General features: G+C 66.6%; 7 protein-coding genes across 7 annotated transcripts in view; 3 read left to right on the forward strand and 4 right to left on the reverse strand.

Annotated features, from left to right (window-relative positions):
- Positions 1 to 749, forward strand: part of EMIHUDRAFT_455463 (putative PAS domain protein) — a gene marked incomplete at both ends in the record, with an annotated part of 2,467 nt that extends 1,718 nt beyond the window's left edge. Inside the window, 3 exons of the mRNA XM_005787190.1 lie at positions 228 to 354; positions 383 to 489; positions 554 to 749. Coding sequence (XP_005787247.1) covers positions 228 to 354; positions 383 to 489; positions 554 to 749 — 430 coding nt within the window. The remainder of the gene's footprint in view (positions 1 to 227; positions 355 to 382; positions 490 to 553) is intronic.
- Positions 750 to 2,598: 1,849 nt separating this feature from the next.
- EMIHUDRAFT_228077 (hypothetical protein) lies at positions 2,599 to 4,298 on the reverse strand (the record flags this gene model as incomplete). Its single annotated transcript, XM_005787191.1, has 3 exons — positions 2,599 to 2,821; positions 3,792 to 3,952; positions 4,032 to 4,298. 3 exons carry the CDS (start codon positions 4,296 to 4,298, stop codon positions 2,599 to 2,601), a joined length of 651 nt encoding a protein of 216 aa, XP_005787248.1.
- Positions 4,299 to 6,146: 1,848 nt separating this feature from the next.
- EMIHUDRAFT_111040 (hypothetical protein) lies at positions 6,147 to 7,504 on the forward strand (the record flags this gene model as incomplete). The annotated part of the gene is made up of 3 exons (XM_005787192.1): positions 6,147 to 6,795; positions 6,827 to 7,002; positions 7,037 to 7,504. The coding sequence occupies 3 exons, from the start codon at positions 6,147 to 6,149 to the stop codon at positions 7,502 to 7,504; spliced, it is 1,293 nt and encodes a 430-aa protein (XP_005787249.1).
- Positions 7,505 to 9,026: 1,522 nt separating this feature from the next.
- On the forward strand, positions 9,027 to 9,611 carry EMIHUDRAFT_228079 (hypothetical protein; the record flags this gene model as incomplete). Its single annotated transcript, XM_005787193.1, has 1 exon — positions 9,027 to 9,611. One exon carries the CDS (start codon positions 9,027 to 9,029, stop codon positions 9,609 to 9,611), a length of 585 nt encoding a protein of 194 aa, XP_005787250.1.
- Positions 9,612 to 10,157: 546 nt separating this feature from the next.
- EMIHUDRAFT_44330 (hypothetical protein) lies at positions 10,158 to 10,979 on the reverse strand (the record flags this gene model as incomplete). Its single annotated transcript, XM_005787194.1, has 2 exons — positions 10,158 to 10,517; positions 10,638 to 10,979. Coding segments are annotated over 2 exons (702 nt in total), but the record flags the coding sequence as incomplete, so codon positions are not given.
- A 2,259-nt stretch (positions 10,980 to 13,238) lies between these two features.
- EMIHUDRAFT_228081 (hypothetical protein) lies at positions 13,239 to 14,830 on the reverse strand (the record flags this gene model as incomplete). Its single annotated transcript, XM_005787195.1, has 5 exons — positions 13,239 to 13,462; positions 13,639 to 13,714; positions 13,780 to 13,809; positions 14,059 to 14,343; positions 14,495 to 14,830. The coding sequence occupies 5 exons, from the start codon at positions 14,828 to 14,830 to the stop codon at positions 13,239 to 13,241; spliced, it is 951 nt and encodes a 316-aa protein (XP_005787252.1).
- Positions 14,831 to 16,974: 2,144 nt separating this feature from the next.
- On the reverse strand, positions 16,975 to 17,869 carry EMIHUDRAFT_441119 (hypothetical protein). The gene has a single exon (XM_005787196.1). The coding sequence runs from the start codon at positions 17,818 to 17,820 to the stop codon at positions 17,203 to 17,205; it is 618 nt and encodes a 205-aa protein (XP_005787253.1). The 5' UTR covers positions 17,821 to 17,869; the 3' UTR covers positions 16,975 to 17,202.
- Positions 17,870 to 19,728: the final 1,859 nt, after the last annotated feature.

Consider the following 19,728-nt stretch of genomic DNA (forward strand, 5'->3'; position numbering starts at 1 on the left):
AGGTTAGAAAAAGGTACCCTCATAATTATATCCACTTTTGACAAAAAGTAGAGCAAGGCCCAATTCTTTAATTCAGGCAAAAGTATCCTCTTGTTATGCTTACTCTCCTGGGGGCGGGGAGGGGTGACGGAGGTGACGGAGGAGGCGGCGGCTGCCACTGGTGGCGGTGGAGGTGGTGGCGCCTCGACGCGACGCCCCGCCCCCGCCCCTTCCCCCCCGTCGGGCAGGTGCGAGATGTGCGGCTACACCCTCGAGGAGGTCGAGGGGCTCTCGAGCTCGATTCTGCAGGGCGCAGAGACGGACGAGGCGCGACCGCGGGGCGGCGCTCTTGGGAAGGGCGTTGGGGCGGCGAGGGTGAGGTGCGGCCGCCGCCGCCCCGTAGGCGCTCCTCTCCGAGCTGATGGCGAGCGTGCGGCGCGGCGAGAGCTCATCCGCCACGCTGGTCAACTACAAGAAGGGCGGCGCGCGCTTCCTCAACCAGGCGCACGCGTCCGGCCGAGAGTAGACGCCGGGAGGACGCCAACAGAGCTTCCCCGACCGCGTGCGCTTGCAGCCCGGTCTACAGCCACGCCCATGACCCGTCCGGGACCTGGTCCCCTCCCCAGGTGCACATACAGCCCGTCTTCAACCAGAACGACGAGGTCGACCAGTTCATGGCGATGCTGCACGAGGTGGATGAGAAGGAGCGGCCGCCGCACGCCGCCCCAGCAGCAGCCAAGAAGGCGGGGCGGCGAGGGGAGCGAGCCTGAGGCGAGGGGGGAGGGGGGCGGGGTAGTCTTTTAGGCACGTAGCAGTCGGACAGAGGTAGCCTGTCCCGTGTCGGACGGCAGTCGTGGGGAGCCGGGATTGGTAGGGCCATGCCTCGCCCATGGCATGCTGTTACATGCTGCGTGCGGCTCTCGCCGTCCGTGCATGGATGTGTGTGCATCGTTCTGCATGTGGCGCGGTGGCGCGGTGGATGGAACGCGAATTTCGTCTGGACGGGGGAGTGTGGGAGCTGACGCATGTCTGGACGGGCCAGCGATGCGTGGTCCGTGGAACATAGCCCTGGCTTTTGGGGACTGTACTCTATGTCCTATGTGTACACGCTCCGTTACCCTTTGCTGCGTCCACAAAAGCTGCTACGTCATACGACAGGGACAGCGGGGAGACAGGCTGCTCCTGCTGGCTGGTGTCACGAGGTGTCACGCGAGACGCGACACGCCTCACGCCCTCACCCCGCTCCCCGGCTCCCCGCGCTCCCCCCGGTCCCCGCCTGGCGCGCTGCCGCTCGTCGGTCGTCGCTCAGCGGCGCACCCGCACGAATGCGGCATGGAAGTCCCGCACGGCCACGGGGCGCACGGGGCGCGGACGTTCTCCCGCGCGCCGCGCCGCCCCGGGCCCAGGCCCCGGCGGCCGGGCCGCTCTCTCCGGCACATACTCTAACTCTATTCTCTATCCACACACACACCCGGGGCCTTGGCGCCGGGGTCACGAGGAACTTGCAAGTCGTGGCCGAGGCGGCGACGGGAGCGGTGCAGAGGTGGATCCAGCTCAATGATGAGGCTACGGCGCGCATAATGAAGAGAGAGGAACACATCGAGTGGCTGAGGAAGCTCTTCACTGGGTGGAAGGAGGCTCGGCCGGCCTTGAGGGAGTCGCGGAGGAGGAGGGATAACGGAGGTAACGTGCAGACAGGCCAGCAGCCAGTGGGACGAACGAGGGCCGCGACGGCGGCTCAAGCGGGAGGGAGCGGTGACAGTGGGCAGCGAGCGAAGTGGGTGAGACTGATGATGCTCCTTCGACTTAGGGAGCGGTTCAGCTGCTGGGCGGGCTTCAGGCTGGTGCTCACGCGAAAAGGAATCGACGCGATGTACAAAGCATACAATAAGAGGAGAAAGAAGAGGACGGACATCAGTGATGACGAAACAGAAGCTAGCGCAGACGAGGGCAGGGCAGACCCGGGGACGGCGGAGTCGGAGCAGACGGCATCGGCCGCCGAGGAAACGTTGGGAAGAGGCACGAGGAGGGCGGCGACCTCGACCGACTACGGAGGACCCGTCACCAGACGACGCAGGGCAGACGACGGGGAGGCGGAGCAGACGCGCAGGGCGAGACGAGGGAGGGAGCAGGATGTTGCTGAGATCAGCAGGAGGATGTACGAAGAGGTTAGGAGCAGCAGGGACCCGAGGGACCAGGTGGAAGACGGCTAGTGCTAGTCCCCCATCGGGAGGACGACCCCGGCTAGTCGCCGACCACACCCACAAAGAACCCTGCAAAGACCGCAGGGCGGGGACCTGTTCCTTTTTACCCATCTCCTAGTAGAGGTGTCCGTTTTATTTATTTATACACCCGGGGTCGCTTCGCTCGAAAAAGGAAGAGTGCGGACAGCCGGGTGAGAACGGCCCGCAAGGCGCAAGAGAGACTCTACATCACGCGCAGACAGAACGCAATACCCGCGCGCCGCCTTAGTTACAGCGAGACAGGCCCAGCCCTGCCCGCGGCCCCGCGGCCCCGTCGGAGAGACTCGGCTCGGAGGGGCGACAAGACGGTGCCCTCCCGTGTAGGGCCCGTTTCCTGGCCGGTGGAGCACAGGTGGGGCAGGGTCGTCCCTCGCCCTCACCCCTCGACCATGAAGGAGGTGGACTGCACGCCAACCTTGACCTTTGGCCCTCGCAGGCGCGGGTTCTCCTCCTCCTCGGGCTGCACCTCGGCCGCCCCCGCCTCGAGGAGCAGCCTCGCAACCTCGTCGTGGCCCGCCGCATGCGCCCAGAGCAGCGGCCGCGTTGACGACTCGTCCTGCGGGTCCGCCTCGGCGCCTGAAGCGACAGCACCGCGCCGCCTGAGCGAGGCCCGCCTCCACTCTAGCCTCTACGACCGCAGCGTGATCTGGCCGCCAGCGCTCTCGGCTCTAACTCGGCTCTGCCTAGGCCCAATCTCAGCTACATCTCGGCCACGTCTCGGCCGTGTCTAGATCACGAGATCTCGGCTGATCTCGGCTAGGTCTCGGCTCGGGCGCCGGCGTCCAGCAGCGCCTCCACCACCCACGCGTGCCCCTCCCGCGCCGCAAAGTGGAGCGGCGTGCTCCCGTCCTACCGAGATCTAGCCGAGATCTAGCCGAGATCTAGCCGAGATCTAGCCGAGATCTAGCCGAGATCTAGCCGAGATCTAGCCGAGATCTAGCCGAGATCTAGCCGAGATCTAGCCGAGACCTAGCCGAGATCTAGCCGAGATCTAGCCGAGATCTAGCCGAGATCTAGCCGAGGTGGAAGTGGCGCGGAGTGCGCCCGTCCTGCGCTCGCGCGTCCGCCGACGCGTTCGCCGCCAGCAGGTACTGCACCACCACCGAGTGTCCCATCTCCGCCTGCGGGACGTGTCGTGGACGTGTCAGGGAGCACCGCCGCCGAGCCCAGCCATGCCTCGGCTGCATCTCGGCTGCATCTCGGCTGCATCTCGGCTGCATCTCGGCTGCATCTCGGCTGCATCTCGGCTGCATCTCGGCTATGTCTCTACCGCGTGGTGCAGCGGCGCGAGCCCGCCCGCCGCCGCGGCGCTCACCGGCGCCCCGTACCTGACACGTCCACGGCACGTCCATCACACGTCTCGCGTGCGGGGATGGGCCCACCGGCGCGCCGCGCCGCAGCAGTAGCTCCGCGACGGCGGCGTGGCCCTTTCGTGCCGCAACGTGCAGCGGCGTCGAGCCGTCCGAGGCGCGCGCGTCGATCGTCGCGTTGTGCTCGAGCAGCAAGTCGACGAGGTCCTTGTGCCCGCCTTCCACGGCCGCGTGCAGGGGCGTGAGGCCCATCCCCGACGGGTGGTTGGCGTTCGGGTCGGCGCCTAACAGCAGAGCTCGTGCAAGGCTCACGGCGGGCTGCGGAGCGGCGCGGGTCGGCGTTCTGTCGGCGCCGCTCGCGAGCAGCCGTGCGACAACCTCCAGCTGGTTGTTTGCGGCGGCGAATTGCAGGCCGGCGGCCTGTGCACTCGCAGCGGACCCGTCACCGGCGGGAGAGACGGAGGGCGTGTGACGGAGGGCGTGTGACGGAGGGCATAACCTGCGAGGCGATGCGGCTATCCGCCAGCTTGGAGCCACCGGTCTTCTGCGCCACGTACTGCGAGGCGAGCTGCTGCCGAACCTGCGCGCGGAAGCTCTCCGTCAACGACTTGGTCGCCTGCTCAATCTGCCGCAGCTCATACTCGTCCAGCACGCCATCCCCGTTGAGGTCGCCCGCGAGCGGCTCGCCCGCCGCCCCGTGCGGATCGACATAAGCCTGCTGCTGAGCCGAGGCGGCCACGACTAGCAAGGCGGTGCGAAGCAGCATGTCGTGTGCGGTGGACTCGCGACCAGCACTCGGAAAAAAAGAAAAAAAAAGCCGAAAAGCATGCGCATGCTCACAAGGGACCGGCATGCGGCGGCGTCACAGGACGAGGCAGAAGAGAACGACGCGACAGAGGAGGAAATGACAAGGGAGAGAACGACGAGAGTGGGACGACCGCGAGGTGGCATGAAGGTTGCAGCGAGAAGCGGCGAGAGACTGCGAAGAGAGATAGGAAGAGGCAGACTCCCTAGGGTGGGCGACGGCTAGCGCACCACACACCTCTCCTTAAAATCCCTGTGTGGTGGCGGCGTGCCGTCCTCCCATCCCTCCCTTGGGTTGTCTGTTTTCTTTCTTTCTTTCTTTCTTTATGCGCATGCGACTTGCACTCTTTCACTTGCACTCTTTCGTGCCACTCTCTCGCCGGTGCGCAGGGCATGGCCTCCCGCGCGGCTCGCGCTCACTCGGCCTGCCTCCGCCTCGCGGCTGGCTGAGCACGCCATGGGTCCGCCGGGTGTGGCGCTGCTCGCTCACTGCGCTGCACAAAGCTGCGAGAAGCAGAGGGGCCTCCTGAGCTTGAGCATTGCGCAGCGCGGCTGCTGGTGCTCGAGGGCGGCCGTGCGGTGGCGTGAGGGCCTGATTGGTGGTGACCTCGTGCTGCATCAGCGTGCGCAGCATGCTCCCTCACCCGGTGCTGAGACACGCTGGTGGGCGACTGGCGCCAGCTTCTCAATGCTGTCCTTGGCGTTGTGCAGCATGTCGCAATACTCCTGTTGCGCTGACCGACGCGCGGGGTGCGTCGTGCCGCGAGTGGAGCGAGAGGCTCGCGAGGCGCGCGGCTGTCGGTCAACCCTGCGGCGCATGCGCGCCGCCAAGGCTGCTCGACAGGCGACTAGCATTGTGGCGACGCGGTCGCCGTTACTCCAACTTTGCTTTGCCGATCAAAAGCGCCCGTCCTTTGCTTTTTAGCCGAGCCCGGAAGCCCACAGCGCAGGAGCCCGGCAGCAGCGCCGACGGCGGCCCCGCACCGCGTCGGCGGCGGTCTGAGCGAGGCAGCCTGCACTCCACAACCTCCTTGGCACTCCCCCGACGAGCGGCGCGCTATGCGGGCCCGCTGCGGGCGACGCGGGCGGCGAGCCGACGTGCGTGTCGCAGTCGTAGGCAGCGCTGTGGCGAAGCGAGGCGGTCGGCGCAGGCCCCCGGAGGCGGTCGCAGCGAGAGAAGCGAGGCAGAAGATGCTGTTGAAAGGGTGGGGAGCAGCCTGCCGTCGAGCGGCGCGCCGCGCGAGCCCGCTGCCGGCGACCCGACCGGAGAGCTCGTAGGCATGGTACTCCGAGCGCGCCATCGCGCCCGATACGGCCCGCCCTGGCCCTGCGGACCTTCCCAGAGAGCTTGGCGAGGCTGTGCAGAATGCCGAGAGCATTCTGAGCAGGCTGCCGTCGAGCGACGAGCCATGCTGGCTCGTCGCGGGCCGCGAGCTCGACAAGACCCGCGCAGAGCGTCGCCGAGCCTGGCGTGCCCGCCCGCACGCCCGCGGTCGCAGGCATGGAAGCCGAGCTTCCTGGCGTCTCTAGCCAGCGCTCACATGCCAAAAGACACCTCGCAGCGCGCGAGACGTGACCGAAGCTGCACGCCTCGGCGCCGCGAGAGCAGCCGGTCGACGTCGGCACCAAGCGCGCGGCCGCCGGGCGCCTCCGAACCGACAGGGGCGCCGCGGCAGTAGAGAGCACTCCACCGACATACCGTTTTGGCGGGTCAGTACCATGCCGCTGTCCGCAATTTTTCCGGCCTCAAAATTCTTGCGCCCATCTCCTCTTGCGCCCATCTCCTCGCCCCTCACCCCTCACCCTGCGAATGGCCACGCCCGACATCCGCACCGAGTGGGGCACCCAGCGGCGCCTCGCCGAGACCATGCGCCACGTGGACGACTCCGACATCGACGAGCTCATCGACCGCTTCACCCGACTCGGCGGCGGGCCTCGCTTCTTTGCCAAGTTCCACCCGCAGGCGTCGTGGCTGTGGCGGCAGTATCACGGGACGGTGCTGCAGCACACGTGGAAGCCCGCCTGCCTCGCGATGGTCCTCGCCTTTGCGACGGTCCACTACATGGAGTCTGACGGGCGCGACTGGCCAAAGTTTGGAGTGCCTCATGAGAAGGCGGTGGCGCAGCTGCTCGGCCTGGAGCGGGCGTGGAGCTACGTGCTCACGTTCGCGACCTTCATCAACTCCTTCTTCCTCTCCCAGTCGTACGGTTTCTGGCTCGCAAACAAGGGCAACACCCGCAAGGTGCAGGGCCGGCTCAACGACCTGTCCTGCCTGCTCGCCACGCACGCAGAGCGGGACGAGCAGGGCCGCTTCACCGAGCGGGCGCGCGCGCTGCTCGACGAGATGGCTCGCTGGGTGCGCCTCTTCCACATCCTCTTCTGGGCGGGCCAGGTCCGGCCAGCGCGCGCCGACGAAGGCGCCTCGCACTCTCGGCGCTGCGCCGCGCCGCCCGCAGCACGTCCACGACACGTCCGGGGACACGCCCCAAGGCGCCTCCCTCTCGGTGCTGCGCACGGACCGCGGCCTCTCGCGGCTGTGCGAGCGGGAGCACCTGACGCGCGACGAGTACGAGCTGCTCGTCGGCGAGTCGTACCGCGTCTCGGAGACGCAGCGCCACTCGGCCCTCTCCATCTCGCTGCTGTCGCCCGTTGGTGAGGCGTCCCTGGTGGCCGCCGACCCGTCCTCCGCCTCTTTTGCAGGTCGTGCTCGAGTGGATCTGCGCGCGCTTCGTCCAGGCGCGGCAGGGCGCGCTGCTGCAGGGCGGCGCCGGCATGGAGACGGTCTTCCTCGACAAGGCCCTCGCCCTCCGCGCCGTCTGCGCCTCGATCGGCGACGACGCCGCCGCGCGCATGCCTCTCGCGTACGTGCACCTGGTCCAGATCCTGGTCGACTGCCTCGTCGCGCTCGCCCCCCTCGCGCTGTATGCAAAGGTCGGCGTCTTCACCATCCCGCTGGTCGGCCTGCTCTGCGTCTTCTTCCGCGGCTTCCTCGCCCTCTCAAAGTCGTTCCTCGACCCGTTTGGCAACGAGGACTCGCTCTCCGAGAACCTGTCGGTGCACTGCCTCGTCTGCGAGGTCAACGCGGGCTCCGTCCGCTGGGCGAGCGGCATCGAGGAGCTGCCTCGCTGCGGCTACTCCCTCGCCGCGGGCAGGGGGGCGCGGCGGTGAAGCAGCCGAGGGAGAGGGGGAAGGGACGGGGCGCGAGGGCGTGCCCGCGAGTAGCCGGGACCACCACGCGGCAACCGGCCGTGTGGAGAGCTGGGGGCCCGCCGCCGCCGGCGCGCTGCAGCAAGGAACAGCCTCACCACGCGCCCGGCCCGACGCGTTGACACAGCGGCGAGGCGCGTTATGCTACCATATACACCATTGGCGCGACGGCGTGACACGTCGTCGTAGACGTGACACGAGTTGCTATGGAGCGTCCGGTTCAACACGCGCTCGCGCGCTCGCGTCTGCGGTGGCGCCCAGAGAACATGTTGCACCTCATGCTGTTGCCCAGAGAACATGCACAGGTGCACCTCAAATTATCCCACGATGCCACGGACCGTCGCATATCCTGCACAGTAGATCATTTAGTGATAAAAAACCCAGAAAAATACTCTAGAGACTCACAAGCCCCACAACGGCTTGGAGCACTTGGAGTGCGGTCATTAACCTCACATCCAGGGCCGGGGAGCTCAGAAGCGCACCCAGCGGGCCGGATGATCGGTGTCGGGTTACGGGCAAGAGAGCCCTAGCCCCGGGGGTGCGCGTTCGCAGGGAAAGGGCCGTAAAGTAAACACGGGTCTCCGAGAGGGCTCCGTGTACCGGGTTTCCCCTTAACTGCAGAACGCCCCCTCTACTCGGAGCTAGTGGAGACTAGGTCCAGCCCTGGGTGGCGCAAGATCTGAGGTTTTGTGACAATCCTCAGATCCGTGTTTTTCTCGTTGTTTTGTCGCTCGCTCCGCTCGCCACCTCACGCTCCGTAGCCCGGCCATGGCCAGTACCCCGCGTCTCAGTGAGACGCGTGGTACCATCCAACTCCGGTCGACGGGCTCGAATGCGCTCAGCCTCAGGAGGGACAAAACCGCGCGAATTCTGCATGCCACGCGGCGACTGAGGAGTCGTCGGAGGACACAAGAAAACGTGCGATTTACCAAACAGGTTCTCGAGGTTCTCGAGGTGGATATCCTTTGGCCGCGTTGGGTAGCGCTACCAAACAGGACTCTTGGTTCAGTGGGCGTCAGAAGAGTCGTCCTTGCGTGAGGAGAGCTCGATAAACTCGAGGGGCCAAAATATGCGCCGCGAGGAGGGCAGAGCTGCGCCGAGCAGCGAGAGAGCAAGGGAGCGGCAGGCGGCGGCGCCGTCGCAGGACGAGGCAGAGGAGAGCGACGCGACAGAGGAAGAAGCGACAAGAGAGAGAACGACGAGAGTGGGACGACCGCGGGGTGGCATGAAGGTCGCAGCGTCGCCCCCACCGTTCTCCACCTCCACCCCTCCCCCTCCCCCCCGCCCTACCGAACCACCCACCGCCCACCCACGCCAACTTCCGCCCTCCCGCCGCCCTCCCCCCTTTCTGCCCCTCCGCCTTCACCATCCCCCATGTGTGCATTCCACTCCGTTCGCTCCCTCCCGCTTGGCGCCCATCCCGCCCTCCGCCCTCGCCCCCCGCCCCTGTCCTGGCTGGCCTGGGTGGCATAAACTCTCTGGCATGCTCAACCTGGCCACCAGCCTCGCTTTTAGCATTTTGTCGACTCGTTTTAGCACGCTCGGTGTTGAGCACAGCTCTCTTCGCTGTTCCCGCATCACAGCGGAGTCGCCGCCCGTCGGCCGACTCAGCTCGCTGCTCACCGATCTCGGCTCCTCCGACTGGCAGCCCCTCCGCCCGCGCTCTTGTCTCGCAAACCCATGCTTCGCCTCGTCGCTGCTGACGAGCTTCAGCGTGAGCGAGGCGTGCCGGCGTGGCGTCTACGTGCCGTTCGGCATTGGGCCGACGGCTGTCCTTGCGTCCTCCGTGATCTACTGGTCCAACCCTATCAAGGAGAGCCTGCGCCGCACAGTCGACCTCTTCGCGGTGCGAGTCGGCATGGCGGTGCAGGTCCTCCTTGCGTGGCGATACTGCAGTGGGCGAGCTCTCCCGCTTATACTCGCCGGATACACTGCCGGCGGCGCCTGCTACGCGTGTGGTCGCATCCTGACCGTGCGAGGAGCGGTGCTCGCTGGTCACCGCGTGCACTGCGGGGTGCATGTCTTTGCAAACTTGGGCAACCTACTCATACTGCCATACGTCGTCTAGGCGCGGCTCACCCAGCTCCCAGGGTACGGTGAGGCTGAGGGGTGAGGCGAGCACCGAGCAGTGTGTGCAGCGTGGAGTTGGACCAGTGACGCAGTCGTGTATCTCTCTCGTCCATGTCAGTGCGTGTGATCTGTGCGCGAGCACATGAGCCATGAGACTGTATTGCCCTCTATCCAATCACACAATTCGAAGTAACCCGTACGCTGACAACACCGCATCACATGCCAATGAATAAAACCACACAGAAACGAAAAGCGACATATAGTCACCGCCGCGCGCCGGCCCGCGGCCGCGCCGGTAAAAAACGCTCGCTCCACCGCTCAATCGTCCGCATCTCCGCCCGCCCCGCCGCGCGAGCGCTTCTTCTCCTCGAGGCCCTGCTTCACGTACCGCTTCTTGCGCACCTGCTTGGTGGCCGCCGCCTTCTCGCCCTCCTCGCGCGCCGCCTTCTTGGCGTGCGCGGCGCGGCGCACCTACGGGACGCGTCCACGGCATGTCGGAGGCTCGTCCGGGACACGCCGTCCTTCTCGACGCGCCGCGGCGCGCCTCCATGGAGCGCTTGCGCTTGCGCTCGCGCTCGTTGTACATGGTGTGCACCTGCTGCATCAGCTTGGCCGCCGCGCGCTCCTCCGGCTCCGCCACGACGGCGCGCAGCGCCTTGAGCGACCCCTTGCGCGGCTTCTTCGCGGCGGAGGGAGCGTCGAGCTTCGGCTTGGACTTGTACGGCAGCGCGGCCTGCAGCGCCTTTGGCACGGCCAGCTTGTTGAAGCGGCGCGGCGCGCGCTCGATGGGCTTGTACAGCGAGTCCGCGTTGACGCGCGGCGCGGCGCCCAGCTCGGCGCGCACCTGCTCGCGGCGGGAGGTGGGAGTGTGAGTGAGGAGGCGCCGCTCGCGGCTTGAACTCGTCTCTTGAACTCGTCTCTCAGCTCGGCGCTGCGCCTCGGCGCCCGTGCGCATGCGCAGCCAGCCGCGCCCGTGCGGCGCGAGCAGGTTGGAGACGGGGTTGTACAGCGTCGGCAGCGGGACGGGCACCCAAGCCTTGAGCAGCACGAGGTCGGAGCGGAGCAGCTTGTCCTCGAAGGTTGCGCGGAACGTGCCGTCGTCGGCCTGCAGCGCGCGCTTGACCTGGCCGCGCACGCCCGAGACGGTGCGGAGGGCGGCGCCCTCGAACTTTGCAACCTCGAGCGCGGAGGTGAACATGTCCTTGATGAAGGCGGTGTTCTTGAAGACCTTGAACGGCGAGCCGACCAGCTTCAGCTTCTTGACCACCTTGAGGTTCGCCGCGACCTCGAGCACGACGCCCGTGGCGGAGATGCGGAAGCTCTTGCGTGCGTCCGTCTGGAAGCAGAGCACGCCCGTGTTTGGCGGCACCTGCAGCCGAGCCGGCGGGGCCCCCGCTCAGAGGAGAGTGGGGCGGGGGCGGGTGCAGCGTGGCCGTCGCGCGTGGCCGTCGCCGCGGCGTCCGCGCCTGCGGCCCGTGGAAGGCTGCGAGGCAGTGCATGTGCTCGGGCGTGTACTTGATGTGCCGCAGCCGCAAGTTTGGGTCCTGGACGTAGTAGAGCGGCAGGCTCTGGAAGCGGCGCCAGCCGACGGAGAAAGTGAGCGGGTCCTGCGACTTGAGCACCTTCTTGTGCCTACGCCGGGGCGGTTCGGAGGAGGCTCAGAGACAGCTCCTCTGCAGCACGACGTGGGAGCGACTCCTCGTTGCCAGCGGTGCTTCTTGACGCGCATCGAGACGAGGCCCAGCCGCTCCTCGCCCGATAGCAGCCCCCCGAGGACGAGCGGGAAGCGCGGCTCGAAATTGCGCGGCAACTCGCACGGCACCTGACGCACGCGCCGTGGACTAGTCAAGGACGGGTCGTGGACGTGTCCGTGGACGTGTCCACCCGGAGGAGGTGGCGAGGCGCCTGCGTGAGCACCACGCGCACGTACGAGCCCGGCGCGTAACCCTGCACCGCCGCGCGCTCGTCCGGAGGCAGCGAGGCGAGCGACTCAGTCAGCTCTCGGTTCCTCCTCCGCTGCTCCGCCTGCTGCCTGCGCTGCTCGACGATCCACGGGTCCTCCTCGAAGAGCTCCTGTTCACAGCTGCAGGTGTGAAGAGAGTCTCTTCACACCACCATGCCCGCCTCCTCCTCGAAGAGCTCCTGCCCGGGCCGCAGCGCAGACGTGCCGCTGCGGCCACGGCCGCCGCCGCCGCCGCCGCCGCCCTCCTCCTCCTCCTCGCCCTCCTCGCCCTCCTCGCCCTCCTCGCCCTCCTCACCCCCGCCCTCTGCGTCGCCGTCGTCGTACCCCGAATCGAATCGAACCTTCTTCTGAAGCTTGCGCTGCCGGCGCGCCTCCGCCTCGGCCGCTTCCGCCGCCTCCGGGTCGTCGTCCTCGCCGTCGCCGCCCCCCTCGCCCGCCACCTCGCCAGTCTCGAGGTCCTCAAACCCGCCCTCGTCCGACCCGCACTCGCTGCCTCCCCCGTCGGCGTCGGCGCCACCGCCGGCTCTCGCGCCCCAGTCGCCCGTGACGAAACGGTCAATCACGCTCTCGCGCTGCTCCGGCCCGGTCCAGTCGCGGCGCGGCGCGCGGCGCTGCGGCGGCCGCGAGCAGTCGAGCGCGGCCGCGTCGTGCTCGAACCCTTCCCAGAGCGGGTTGAGCGGCCCGAGCGAGCCGAGCGAACCGACGCCTACGGGACGCGTCCGGGACGGGTCAGGGGCGCGTGCCGCGGTGCGAGGGGCGCGTCGGGGACGTGTCGGCCGCGCGAGTCGAGGCCTCCGCCGGAGCCGCCGGAGCCCTGCCGGGCGGGACGGCGAGCGCGCTGCGCCTCCCGTGCCGCGAGAGTCCCCTTGGGGAGCAGGAGCTCCTCCTCCTCCTCCCCCTCCTCCTCGCCCTCGCCAGCTGCCGCAGCGGAGGCCTCGCCGCCTCGCACCGCCCCCGCACCGCCGCCTCCGTACACGAGCTTGCCCCAATCGGTCCTCCGCGCCGCGTGCGCCGCCGCCGCCCGCTCGGCGAGGCCAAGCTTCCACTCCGCCCCCTCCTCCTCCTCCTCCTCCTCGCCCTCCTCCTCGCCGCTGTCGCTGCCGCCCTCCTCGCCGCTGCCCTCCCCTCCCTCCTCCTCCTCCTCGTCGTCGTCGTCGTCGTCGTCGTCGTCGTCGTCGTCGTCTTCGCTGCCCTCCTCCGCCAGGCCCCCCTCGCCGTCGCCAGCGTCGCCACCCTCCCACATCGACCCCTCGGCGCCAGACTCGTACGCGAGCGCCCGTGCGCGGCCCAGCCCAGCCGGCAGCCCAGCCGGACCGGCCGCGTCATCTCCGAACTGGACCGGCCTGCGCACGCGACCGCCGCCCTGGCCCTCGCCCCCGCCCCCGCCGCCCTCGATCGCCGCCCCTCCCGCGAAGAGCTGCAGGCTCGCCCCTCGCAGCTGCTCGTCGAGGCCGGCCGCCTCCCCAACCCGCTGCAGCCCTTTGACCATCGCCACGTCCTCGCCGCCAACCTCGCCGCCCTCCTCGCCGCCGCCGTCGCCGCCGCCCTCGCCCTCGCCGCCCTCGTCCTCGCCCTCGCCCGCCACCCCCTTGCCCTGCGAGAAGCGGATCGCGCTGTCCGGGATGTTGACGTACACCGCGTCGCGGTCGTACGTCAGATCGCCTAGGCCGCACCAGACACCGGCGAGTCGAGGGGGCGCCCGCCTCCAGCCTCGCGCCGCCGCACTCCGAGGCTGCTGCCCAGGTTGGACATCGGCGCGTACAGCCGCTTGTCCTTGGAGTCGAGCCGGCGGCGGGTGGTGCGGTCGGGAGGAGCGCACGGGTCGTCGAGCGCACTCACCTCGGACATGGCGAAGTCTCCGACCCCGGGGAGGTGGACGCGCATGCCTGCTCACGGCCCGAGGGGGGTGTGGGGGCGTGGGGAGACGCTGTGCACAGCTCGAGGGCGGGAGGTCGCGAGCCTGGGAGGAGGAAGGTGCCTCGCACCCAGCCGTACATGCTCACCGTCCGCTCGACGAGCTCGTCCTGTCGGCGGGGTGGATGGCGCGGGTTGGATGGCGCACCAGTCAGGAATCGCATCCGCTCGGTGGCGGCCCCCGCTCGGCGAACACTATCGGCGAACACGATCGGCGGATCTGCCTCGCGAGAGCGGGAACCTACTCCTCTCGGTCCTCATCTCGTCCCATCTCGGCTACTCCGGACACCCTCGCAAGGGCGGCCGGCTCGGTGACGTCCTCGAACCGGTCGGCGAGGACGAAGGGGTGGGTGTTGCGCCTGCGTGGGGGTGGTGGGGTTGGGGTGTGGGGTCGGAGGCGCGGAGGCGGAGGGGCAGCGAGAGGGGCGTGAGGAGGGAGAGGAGGGAGAGGCGTGAGGAGGGTGAGGCGTGAGACGAGGGAGAGGAGGAGAGGCGCGTGGCGCGTGGCGTGTGGCGGCTAGCGGGTGGCGTGTGGAGCGCGCCAGATGAGCGGGCGGAACTTGATCACCGCGAGGAAGCGGGCGAGGTTGGTGATCTCGGCCTTTGGGTAGCGGCCGTGCTTGAGCCCCGACAGGTAGAAGAGCTTCGCGCCGTCGTAGATGTCCGTCCAGAACCGGTGCTTGAGCGTCTTTTTGGCGCGGCGCAGCGCCGCGGCGTTGGTGAAGGAGTCGAGGTGCGTGAGCACGCCCATCACGCGCGGGAAGCCGTGGACCTGGCACATGTTGAGGAACTCGAAGGTCTCCATCTCGAACCCGTACGCGCCGTCCACCACCAGCAGGACAAGGTCCGCCACCTGACACACGGAGGCGACAGCTCAGCGGCCGGCGGCCGGCGGCTATGGCGGCGGCGGCGGCGGCGGCCGTCGCCTTGGCGAGATCGCACATCGCGTTGAGGTCGTTTGGGCACTCTATGAGCGTGACGCGGCGGGACTTGCCTGTCACCACCGTCACCGGCCCGTGCGTCTCCTTGAGGTTTTGCTTGGTCCAGTGCTTGACGAGCGAGCGGATCACGGTCGACTTTCCGACGCCGGCGGGACCGACGACGGCGACGACGATGGGAGGCTGCACCGCCACCTCGACCGCTCGGTCAGTGAGCGCCACGTGGTACTGCCGCTCCTGCTTCTCGAGCGCGCGGTGCGCCGAGCGCTGCATGGCCTTTGGGCCCGACGCCGCCTTGAAGGCTCGCGGGTTGTTGCGAGCGTTGCCCTTGCCGCGCGAGGCCGTGCGAGCGGCGGCGCCCTTTTTGGCTTTGGCGCCCTTGGTGGGCATCTTCTTGGCCATGGCGAGGCGGCCACGCAGAGGCAGCGAGGCAGCGACCCCGCAGCGAAAGCAAGGCTGCCCTCGTGCCGCGACCACCAGTCTCCCTCGGGAGTTGTTTTCTTTCTATTACGGTACAGTAGAGCCTGGCTTTTCCTCACCTTGCCGTCCTCCCATCCCTCCCTTGCTTGTCTGTTTTCTTTCTTTCTTTTACTGGGCACGGGACTGGCGCGCACTGGCACTAACACAGGTGCTACACCACCAAAAGACAAGACAAGTCTCTCTCTCTCCCAAAAAGAGAATTCCCAGTGCCGTGCAAAAAGAGAATCTCACATGGGAAGCGATCCCACGACAGCGACTGTGGGGATTATATGATCCGTACATGAAGGGTGGAGGGGCCGTCCGCGGAGCTAGGCGCGCGTAAGCCGTTTGTGGCTTGTTCTTGACCCAATTGGCACGCTCGGTCAGGGGAGTTGACCCAGCCAGTTGGTACGCATCTTGCGCGCCTCACATATGTGGATGAGGACGCATTCCGGACGGCTTGCGCCCAGGCACTTCTCTCCCGTCAAATCCCCGTGCCCGAGCTCTTCGGTCTCAGACCTAGATTCTAGTTTCAAGAATGGCATTCTTCGAAGTAGAATGGGCGCCGCAGCGGCCCGTAGCGGCGCCCCCTGCGTGCCCACGGCCACCCCGGGGCCATGGGACATCCCCCCGGCCATCGGGGATGCTTGGTTTATCCATTACCCCATTTACACGGGCTGTGTTGCGGCGCGCCTCGAGCGCAGCCCGCAGCGCGCAGTCCGCAGACCACAAAACAGATCAGAAGACGGCCGTGGCGACACCCGCTCTGGCGACAGCCCCGCAAAAGGCACTCGCTCGCCGGCAAGGACTACGGGTAGCACAGGCGGCAGCAGAGGTGGCGGTCCGGGTCGCAGCGCGCGTAGCAAGTCGGCCCCAGCGTCACGGGCGTCGGGCCAGGAGCCGGCTCGACGAGATCGACGAAGAGGACGAAGAGGAGGAAGACTACTCGAACTTGGACGAGGACTCGGGCGAGGAGCAGGACTCGGAGACCGGCCAGGGAAGCGACGACCATGACTAGGTGACACGAGGAGTAGATGTGATACGAGTAGTCCGCATTTCGCGCTGTCTGCCGTGTCTGCTCTCTTTCGCCGCCCCCGACCCTTTCGCCCGCCCACCACTTGCGAGCACAAATCTCACACCTCCACTGCCCTCGCCACAGGCGGCGACGGACTGACATCCAAGGCTCGAACGGCGGCAGCGCTCAACGGCCGCCGGCGGCCATCGTGCGTTTGCTTTTGCCATACGTGGCGCACCCCCCGGCGTCTGCTCTGGTTTGGGGGCGGGGGGAGGACTCTCATTTGCGGACTGTTGGGCTCTCTGTGTTGAACTGGGGCTTGTGCGCGAACCCCACCAGTCTGGCCGAGCGGCACGCCGCCGCTGGGGGCGTGAGAAGGCCGTGGGGGACGGCGGCGGACCCCATTCTTCGATACAGAATGGGCCCTCACCGCGGCCCGTCTGCTGCTGAAAATGTGGCATGTTGGGGGCTCTCCTGTGTGACTCCTCTGGCTCGCCGCGTTAAAGTGGCGCCTGTGTGTGACCAGCCCCAACCCCGGCAAGCGCCCCCCGGCCGCTGGGGCTGCGAGGCGGCCGGGTGAGCGCGCGCGAGACGCCATTCTAGATGTAAGGATGCCATTCTATAATCTAGAATGGCCAGGTAGGGCTGAGACCGTCTTCTTGCAGTGGGGCGATTTGGGACCATCCGAGGCGGTCGCACCCTTGGGGCCAGCTCCGTATGACCGTATCTGCGGAGGCAAAGACCGTCGACTTCCTGCAGTACGTGTCGGTCGCGTCTCTTTGTGACCCTAGCTACGGCCGACGTCCCGTTCGCGCCCCTGTCTGACCTGACCCGCTGCCTGGGACCCGTCTTCACTGCGGTGGTCCGCGCGGGCACCGATCCCCATGGCGCATGGGGAGCGTCGTCGTGGGCCGGGGCAGTGATGAGAGGGCGAAAGGGTGCAATTCTCTGTGTTTCTCGTGTTTCGAGCGCATGCTCGAAAGAAAAAACGGCGCGGAGAAGTGAATCGACCAACACAGCCGGCCCGCCAGGGGCTGCCGTATTTCTGATTTTTTGTGTTATTTGTTTGTTTGCGGAGCGAGGCAGATATGTGCAATACGAAAAAAATAACTTAAAAGTGTGCGTCCCGCAAGGAGAGCTCTATGACCTCCCCCGCGGCTCCCCACTGACAGCTCCATGCACCCAGCCCCATGCAATTCACTCCCCCTCACATGATGATTAATGCGCACATGGCGGAGACGTGTGGTTGCGACCAGACCGCGCTCCCAGGCGCGGCGCCGCCGGCGACGCCAACAAGCGATTACCAAGTGCCAGGTCCCTGGTAGCAGACGTCAAACTTGATGTCGTCGATCGACGGATGCGTGAGGGTCTTGCATTCGCCGGGGGCCAACGAGATGTCTGTGCCAATCTCGCACTGCGTCTCGCCCTGGTCGCAGGCGCCGTAGCCGATGTGCAGGACGTCAAAGGAAGCCAGCAGCGACTTCATGATCCGCAGGTAGGGCACGGTGTAGCCCTGGTGCAGCGGGCAGCCGCGCAGCCGCAGGAAACCCACATCGTTGTGGGCGGTCTCTCCATCCAGCTCAAGGGTCAGGTGGCAGGTGCCGTCCTCACAAAAGTGGAACGTCTCCGAGTCGCCCGCCGCAGAGTTGACGTAGAATGGGCGGATGTGCTCCTTGCCGGTGGAGCCACAGCCAGTATTGGACGGGGTCACGGTCAGCTTGATGTGGTCGCGGAGGTGAGGGTCAAAGTACAGCGGGTTCGACTCGTAGGCCCCGACGGCGTCGTTCGAGAGGCCCGCTGGGATCGAAGCCAGCGCCTCGCCGGTCGTGATGGGCTGGGTGACGCCGGCGTGCGACGTGTCTGCGCTTGTCTTGGCGACGGGCGCGGCGGTAGCAGCGTAGATGAGGCAGAGGACCATGGAGGCAGAGGTAGAAAAGGATCGAGAGAGTTCGACCTCAAGGTGGTCGGCCAACCCAGCTTCTCCTTGACAAAAAAAGATACGCTGTCCGCTCCTCGGCCCTGGGTGTGGGAATGCAGAGCGTGCAAAGCGGCTAGGGATGAGGCCACAAAAGAGGCGCGCGAGGCAAGGAGGAGACGCGGGGAACTGAAAGACTGGGACGACTGGAAACAAGAAGACAGTGAGCCACCACAGGCGTCGTTGGCGCACATACTGAGCGGCAGCTGCGCTGGAAATAAGGAAGAGGCGCGTCACTTCATGCGGAAGCTCGACAAACACACAGCGAGGGCGACAGCAAGAGTTGAACGGGAGGCGCCGGACTCAAAAGACACCGCCACATTCCTGAGACGAGCGAGGGCAGCCTCCTTAAAGGCGAAAGGGTCTAGATTTGGAGCGCTCGCCGAAGAGGAGTACGACAAAATAGCGCCCGTGATTGCCTGCACGCTACCCGCACTCACGGACTCCATACCCGAAAGAAAGAGAAGGGAGCTCGCGGGAGAGGTGACGAGTGAACTACAGGTAGTGGGGAAGGCAGCCTCGATTGCCATACAGACATGGGTGCGAAACAACGACAAGACCAGGGCACGGGCAGAGGAACGAGAGAAGAATATAGGGTGGATAAAGCGCCTGTTCACGGCATGGAGGGTGAGCCACGCCGAACGTACCGAGCGGAGAGCCGAGCGGAAGGAGGACGGGGAAGATGACTCCGAGGAGGACGAACCAGTGGAAATCCAGTTGTCAGATGTCACGATGCATCCGAAGGGGACCCCAGCGCCGGCATCATCCGTAGAGGCACGAGTGTTCGAAGAGAGAGTGGACCTGAGCAACAACATGACTTGGAGGCAAATGATCGGAGTGGGAGTCAGAAATGTGGTCCTTGCGCGAGGGGAGCTCGATAGACTCGAGGGGCCAGGATACGCCGCGAGGAGGACGGAGTTGCGCCGAAAGGCGAAAGAAGCCGCGAGAACAAGGGACCGGCAGGCGGCGGCGTCACAGGACGAGGCAGAAGAGAACGACGCGACAGAGGAGGAAATGACAAGGGAGAGAACGACGAGAGTGGGACGACCGCGAGGTGGCATGAAGATTGCAGCGAGAATCGGCGAGAGACTGCGAAGAGAGATAGGAAGAGGCAGACTCCCTAGGGTGGGCGACGGCTAGCGCACCACACACCTCTCCTTAAAATCCCTGTGTGGTGGCGGCGCGCCGTCCTCCCATCCCTCCCTTGGGTTGTCTGTTTTCTTTCTTTCTTTTTTGGGTGTGAGGTTGCCGACTGCACTCCAAGTTTTAAAAACCGAACAGGCAAGGCCAAGGGAGAGAAAGAAATCGTAAAGAAATCGTAAATCGCAGAACTCTCTCTCGCAACAACACTTGCACGTACGTACAACCCCCTCTCCCTTCTCTCTCGCTTGCTTGTAACATACTTGTGGGTTGTTAGGCATTGTGGGGTTGGCACTCCCATCGACCCTGCCTCATGAGGGTCATGACCTCCTGCGGTCTCTGAGATGGACAGCAGGTGGGTGTGGGACCACAAGCCAGGATACACTCGAAGGCTGGGTAAGCAGTAGAGGTCGACGCGTCCCACATCGTCTGTGTCGCTGTCGGCACGCTGTCGACAGGACGTCGAGCGACACCGGTGGCAGTGCCACCCAGGCCAGTGGTCGGGCGGTCTCCCGTCCATGTAGGCATGAGAGAGCCACCATGATCCATGTGGATCCGTATGATGATTCCTCTTTCCTGGAGCAGGCGCACATCGCTTCCAGGGAGGGGGGCGCGCTTCTCTGCACCCCCCCCCCCGCCAGCGGGGGGCGCGCGCGCCGGGGGGGGGGGGACCCCCCCCGTCGCCGGGGGGGAAGCGGCGGGGGGGGGGCG

This window comes from Emiliania huxleyi (genome assembly GCF_000372725.1).
Source record: "Emiliania huxleyi CCMP1516 chromosome Unknown EMIHUscaffold_144, whole genome shotgun sequence".
NCBI classification, from domain to species: domain Eukaryota; phylum Haptophyta; order Isochrysidales; family Noelaerhabdaceae; genus Emiliania; species Emiliania huxleyi.

What these genes read in the sequence shown, in the direction of transcription:
- EMIHUDRAFT_441119 (XM_005787196.1), bottom strand. Translation starts at nt 17,820, where the DNA reads ATGGTCCTCTGCCTCATCTACGCTGCTACCGCCGCGCCCGTCGCCAAG.